Source organism: Silene latifolia, chromosome 1, assembly GCF_048544455.1.
Source record: "Silene latifolia isolate original U9 population chromosome 1, ASM4854445v1, whole genome shotgun sequence".
In the NCBI taxonomy this organism is placed as follows: domain Eukaryota; kingdom Viridiplantae; phylum Streptophyta; class Magnoliopsida; order Caryophyllales; family Caryophyllaceae; genus Silene; species Silene latifolia.
The window spans coordinates 55,372,278-55,379,374 of NC_133526.1; the positions used below are offsets into that span (position 1 = coordinate 55,372,278).

General features: G+C 39.7%; 1 protein-coding gene across 3 annotated transcripts; it reads right to left on the minus strand.

The window, feature by feature from the left end:
- Nucleotides 1-4,430: 4,430 nt before the first annotated feature.
- Nucleotides 4,431-6,520, minus strand: LOC141605714 (dehydration-responsive element-binding protein 2C-like). 3 transcript variants are annotated; one of them, XM_074424609.1, is made up of 3 exons: nucleotides 6,315-6,520; nucleotides 5,804-5,878; nucleotides 4,431-5,658 (listed from the first exon to the last, which is right to left on the minus strand). In XM_074424609.1, exons 2-3 carry the CDS (start codon nucleotides 5,836-5,838, stop codon nucleotides 4,728-4,730), a joined length of 966 nt encoding a protein of 321 aa, XP_074280710.1. In that variant the 5' UTR covers nucleotides 5,839-5,878; nucleotides 6,315-6,520; the 3' UTR covers nucleotides 4,431-4,727. The 3 variants fall into 3 exon arrangements, with proteins under 3 accessions (XP_074280710.1, XP_074280701.1, XP_074280693.1); XM_074424600.1 differs by having other exon boundaries at nucleotides 5,801-5,878; XM_074424592.1 differs by lacking the exons at nucleotides 5,804-5,878; nucleotides 6,315-6,520 and having other exon boundaries at nucleotides 4,431-5,794.
- Nucleotides 6,521-7,097: the final 577 nt, after the last annotated feature.

Sequence of the window (7,097 nt, forward strand, 5' to 3'; positions counted from 1 at the left end):
TTAGGTGCCTAAAAATTTCCTCTCCTTTGGTTATATCAAAGGTGTTGAGATGTTTTTTAGTATTTTTCATATCTCTACTAGTAGAAATTTCTTTCTTTTGACGCACATTGAAAAAGAAGTCCTTTTGGGATTTCTGCTAAATTACCTTCACAGAATTCATCCTCTTCTTCAATCGTAACATAATTGAATGCTTTATGCCGTTGTTGACTTTCTTTACTTAACACCTGCTCATATTTACTAAATGATTCTGTTAGCTCCATGAAATTTCTAAAAATGATACCATCAAAGCGCTCCTAAAAGGAATTGCAAGACCATCTTGAGCAATTCGTATGAATTATCCCCCTCTAGTAAATTCAAATGACATCGAATTTTAGCATTTTTAAATCTAGTTAAATATTCATCAATAGTTTTCAAGTCTTTTGTTGTATCTTCGTTAGATCACTTATAGTTATCCCAGTATCAATTCTAGTGAAATGATTATGGAACTGATTCTTCATCGCCTCCCAATCAGGGATAGAATTCGGTGCTAGACGAACATACCAACTAAATGCTGCCTTAGTTAATGAACTAGTAAATAGTCTTAATTTCAAACAGTCATTATCTGCAGCCTCTCTATATTGGCTAGTAAATTAAGTTAAATGTTCCATGGTGGAGACTTCCCCATCTCTAGAAAACAAAGTAAAATCAGAAATCTTATATCCTGGAGGATATGGATATTGTCTATCCACCCACTCATAATACACTTTCTCATAACGGATCCTTTGATTCATTCGGTTTCCGGCGTTCATATAATTTTCTATCATATCTTCAACCTGCGCCATAAATGGCATTGAATTAGCACCATAGGCTTATCCTTGATCAGGAAACTGATCAGGGGGATATTTATAGAATGGGTTTCCTGGGTTCCCTCCTGCTCTGGCATAGGGATTGTTACGCCCGCTAGGCTAAGTTACCCGTGGAAACATGGATCATTATGTCCAATACCATTACCAACATGCGCCTGATATCTGAAATCCTGAGGCTATGAGGTCTACCTATTGCCCGTCCAATCGCTTATAAACGATGGAGGTTGGCGCAGTTATCCCTTGGTGGATAACCTAATAGAGGTTCAAGCCCCCATTCCCTGCTAAGGCTTGTGCGCTAGCTGTAGGAAACCCACCTTGATTAGGCGTCATCCTACTGGCATCAAGCGCTAGCCCTGGTGACCGAGTACCATTATAATCAATACCTCGCTCAACAGGCACACGACGTTGATACCCATATACATTTTGGTTATTGCCTAAATGTCTTGATGATTCACCATATTCAAACATCCGGTTTCTAACATCAGATGGTCCGAATGGTGCCTCATATACACTTGAATGGGTATGTAAAGGATTTCGTGATCTAGGCTCACTACAACCAATGTTAATGGTTCTAGGATCGCCCATAATATGTTCTCCTTTGTTATATCGAGCGTTCATCCCCTGTAATCCATCATCCAATAATCTACATAACCGCTCATTCAAGCTATTATGTTTATCTATCAATGGCTCTAATTGGCTAATAACCTCTTGGACGATATCATGTGATAAAACCCTTTGAGTAGCGGTTAAGAGACTTTTCATCTTCTGTAACATCTTTACTAATTCCCTTGACTGATTATCCTCAAGGTTTTCAACAATTGATCTCACAATATTTGTGAAAACTCTAGCATTTTCTTGAGTTAGGATCGGAGCCGGTAATGTTCATGAAAATCATTTCTCATATCTTCCCTAACCTCGATCAACACATTGTTCAAAGATCCTACATATTTCTTATGTAGTTTACGTAGACAACGATTATTTGCATCATCTATGTCATCTGCCACACATCTAGCGTGATCAGATTCTTCATGTGCATTAAGAAATTCATCATTAAGAGTACACCTAGAACGAGGACTTTCCAAGTTCCTTTCATGGTTAGTCTCCAATGAATTATTGCTAGATACATTGCGTAAAGATGTTCCTTCAATATGGACATTTTGTCATTTACTTTGATTGTCCGCTTCCCTCATTCTAGATTTAGATCAAATTGAGTACATTTCCTACTGTAGTATGAGATTTAATATATTAGAAGCATCAATTATCTTAGTCCTCCTACTGTGGTCGCCAAAAACTTGTTTGTGTGAATACAAGATTAGTACCTTAAGGTACCTTGGAGGTCGTAACTACCCTCCTACACTTTGTGATCCACCATTTAATGCAAGAGTTTGAGCCACGGTTGTAGATGTGTAACCTAATACACAACATTGAATTACTTATGATAATTTAGCGGTCAACAATAAATGATATAATTCTCAAACTTAAACACAGGAATTCCATACGATACTTATATATCAAGAAGAATTCAATAACACAACATCAACTAGAGTCTTCACAAGAGTACTTGTGGATGCTAAATTAAAAATTAAGGGATAGATGGCTGATTACCTTCATGATTGGATGGGCTCGCAATGCTACTTCTACTGCGAATGCTAATCTACGCTACTCCTAAGAGACTAATCTAAAGATAGACTAAGTTTTAGTTTTTGTTGTTGTTTGAGTTGTGTGTCTCTTGAATAAAATGCCTCCTTATATATAGGCATCACCGAGATCTTTTGAAACTACTCCTTAGTGGGAAGGCGGTTGATAAACCGCCGAGTCTTCTTGAAGTTTCATCTAGGCGCTTATCATGCCCCTTAGCTCAGCGTTCCTCCTTTTGGACTTCTTGGACTCCGTTTGTCTTCAACTTGAATTAGCACAATTTAGGCCCAATAACTTTATTCCTTAGTTTTCAGACCCACACACCCTTAAAATAATAAATTTAGTACTTTAACTAAATTAGGCGCCAACGAAATCCCATAAATTTGTGTAGTCTTATCATATAGAATGTGAGCATGTATATAATTTATGTCGATTTACACTAATAAACCGACAATTAAGTGTAAATAGTACTATGTACGATCGCTCTATTTTTACGAGTGGTTTTTGAATTTACGTTATCACCTTATTGCTCCAATTTCTTGGCTACGCCATTATGGAGTACAATATACATCGCATGGGTATAAAGTACCTACAGAAAGGCAAATTTGATATAGTATTTTTTTTGGGGGGACAGGGAAAATTCAACCGATCCAACTCCACAGTCTCGCGTGTGAAATTATTAATTTATTATCGGCGGAGTGGAATTAGAAACCAAACACTCGCTTAGGTGGAATAGGGTCAGGAATTGATGGTTTAAAATGTCGGAATGAAATGAAATAGAGTGTGATACTATGAAGTTATGGAGTTAGAACCGCATACCTTCTTATTGTTAGTGTATTTTAAGGGAAATTCACGTGGTGCCCTTCAGGTTTGACATTTTGCCCGAAATACCTATTTTTTTATCCGAAAAATTGCAAGAGGCCATACGTAGGGGTGGGCATAATTCGGCCCAGACCGGAAAAATTGACCGGTCCGGACCGGAATCTACCAGACCGGAACCGGAATTAAAAATTCTGGTCCCGTCCCCGGTCCAACATTTTTAAAGATTTCGGCTAGTCCGGTCCGGTCTTGGACCGGAAGGACCGGTGCTATTGTATTTTTTATTTTTTTTTAAAATATAATATAAAAAAACAAGTGTACGCCTATTTAATCCGGTCCAACCGGTCCTGTTTTGGACCGGAATTTCAAAAAGAGGGTATGTAAAAATAATTCCCGTCCGATCCGGTCTTGGACTGAAATTTTTCCGGTCCGGTCTCCGGTCCATGATTTTTTTGGATTCCGGTTTCGGTCCGGTCTGGACCGGTGCTCAGCCTTAGCCATAAGTTGTGTTTACGAGCTGAGAAAGTGACGATTTTTTTTTTTTCAAATTGGTCATCTTTCTGAGAACTACGACTTGGAAAGAAATTTGTCGAGTTTAGAATTCGTGACCAAAAGATATGGTAACTCAATGTTTGTTCGGTCAAAAAAACTTTTGACATACAAAAACTCCTAGCCACCCATAATTAACAAGCTAAGCTATCCGCCCAGGGTCTGTGAGACAAGCTCCCTGATAATTTAAGCGGGACTTAATCACTCTCCATATGAAGCGTGAGCACATTAATTGAACAATAGGTTTGACAATCGTATTAGTAGATCGGCAGCTTGAAACATTGGATGGCACTCCCTTTCTTTCACTAAACCTTCTAGTTGCATCATGTCGGAAAATTATTGAAGAATGTGGAACAGGAGCTAACACATGTTATACTCACTTATGAGTCTCAGACAATTATCCAATGTGGACGACACGGAAGAACTTATGACTTATGAGCATATAGGGACTTGGTGAGACAATTATCCAATGCGAGACATTTATCAAATGTGGACGATACGGAAGAACATATAACAAGGCAGCAGCTGGAGTAAAATCTCTATTCATGACAAGTATATACACAAGAAACAAAAATTCAAGTATCAAATTCTGTAACGAGAATTATTAGCACCATTACAGTTCCGGTACCATTTTACCAATCTATCATTCTATCACTAACTTGTGCCAATGCATAGTTAAAAACGCTTCAAAGAAACGAACAAGCAATACACCATTCCCTATTTTCTAAAACCCTAGAGACCAAGCTCAAAATCTGTCTTCTAACTGGTCATCGGTTACTTTGAAGTCAAATCGGAAAAAAAACATCCCGAGCACACTAGCTTTGGCAATCAGCAACTTTGTATTATTGTCAGTCCATCTGGTCACATCTCACAGGCTTACAGACCGAAGTCTACCAGGTCCAGAAAGGCATTATCATCAACATAGAGAGAGTAATCTTCTTGTCTACCAGGCTTCAGGAAATCGAGTCCAAACTCAGGCCCATATTGATCTAGCTCATGCAGATACAAATTATCAAGCACCGGTGAATTCTGGTGATAATCCTGATATGGCAAATCATTAGGCCCCAATTGTCTTAAATCAGACGGACCCTCAGAAACCGGTCCTGCATCAATTTCTCCAAGTAACTCATCCAAATCAAACATTTCCTCAGGTGTGTAGTTCTGCAAGTAATCATTAATGTCAATTCCACCTTCTTCACCGAGATCCGCCTTTAGGTTTGATTCTTCCTTGACAGCACTACTTGAGTTCTTACAAGCATCATACTTAGATTGTTCTTCACCGCATTCCTTCTTCGTGGAAGGCCCATTAATATCCATCTCATGCTCATCTCCAATACAAACTTCAGAATGCTCATCAGTTGAGGTCGTGGTACAAGATGTCAGAGTAATCGTGCAGGTAGCAGTAATACCAGACTCCTGAGAGTCCCCATTTGGAGATGGAGGGCAATTATTAGAGTAATTGGGTAAGTTCAAACGGGCAGAAGAGCCATACATAGACCTAGCAGCGTCATCATATGCCAAAGCAGCTTCAATGGCAGTAGGGAAAGTACCAAGCCATAACTTTTTACCCCTGTTGGGCTCTCGAATCTCCGCAACCCATTTACCCCAAATCCTCTGTCGAACACCACGGAAATTACATCTGGAGTTATCAGGACCGCCTTTACCTTTCATACAGCCTTTCTTCGAGCCCTTGGCAGGCGCCTTTCGAACAGCCTTGTCTTGGAGTTTGCTGTTGATCTCTTTCCACTTAGCAATGGTATCCGCCACAGAAACGGACCCATCAGGCCTTGCTTTGGTCTTCCTTTTCCTGGTGTTGTCAAATTGTAGAGAACATGAAGAAATAGGGTTAGAAGTAGCTTTGACGAAATCAATAGTGTTCATCCTGCCAACAACAATTATCAACGGGAAAACAGCAAGTTAATTATTGAGAAATCAGCAATTGCAACCACCACCTCTGAATCAAAACACCAAGGAAGCCACCACACATAAGAAGGGAAATTCCGAAATTCGATGAGTTTCTTCACAATCTGCAAATAACAAAAACCCCTATTAAGCCACAGTAGTTACAATTAGATTGAATATCCAGGGAACAAAAACGACGGTAGCAGTAGCGTATATCAAGTTTCCCCAATTTGAAAATCGCAAAACCCTAATTCGAAAATCTAAAGCAAACAGCAATTGAAACCCTAGTAAGAGAGATACAATGTAATTGAATGAATTTCAGCCAGAATTACTCAATCAATTACCCTAAATCCCCAAAAGAAGTCGCGGTCACGTAACCCTAGAAACTTAAAATTAAACAACTTTGCCCAATTATCGAATCAATCTAACCAAAACCCTAATATAATGAATCCCAGAAAGCAATAAATGATACGTAAAATAATGAATTGATGAGATCTAAAATTGAGGAAATTAGGGTAAACCAGAATTTAGTTAATTGAAAAGATAGAAATAAAAACAAACCTTAGAAACAATTGAGAAGACATTAGCGAAGACGCGGGGGAAGATGAAGCTTCTGAATTTAGACTGAGATTGATTGATATAAACTGAAAATTTGTTTGTAGAATTGTATCGTGAATTTTACGATGCGTGAGGAGCAAGGTATTGAGAGAGAGAAATAGAGCGGTTGAAAAATAACAAGGAGGTTTCTAGACAAATACGGAGGGACGTCTGTCAATATCTTGCCCTTATTTATTGGATTATATATTGGGCTTTCCTAATTGAGTAGGAACTTCTACTAAAATTAAAGCCCATGCAACAATATCAAGAGTAAATACTATCTCCTCCGTCCCCGCGCTATAACACGACTAACGGAGTATAATTTCATCATAGCACTAAATCCTATACATTTTTACAATTTTTTTCCGACTTTACCCCTTTTATTCTCACCAAAAAGAACAAACTTTAGAGAGTTAGAAAAGTTCAAAAAATTACCCCCCACCGCCATCCCACCAGCCAGCCACCCCCTCCCCGGCTTAGGCGATCCCTCTCCTCCCCCACGGGCCACGACCGACCTTCCCTCCCCTCCCTCCTCCGCCACCACGGTCATCCAACCACCGCACCAGCTTCCATGAATGAGAAAAGCACACACTACCGCCGTCCTCCTCAGCCACCACCACACCACCGTCCCTCATCCCGCTCCCCTACACCGGACGAATCTCCCCTCCTTTCCCATCCGCAACCACTGTTGTCCCTCAAAATCAGCTGGTCACCCCAGTCCCCGTCTCACCAGCCTACGACCACCAC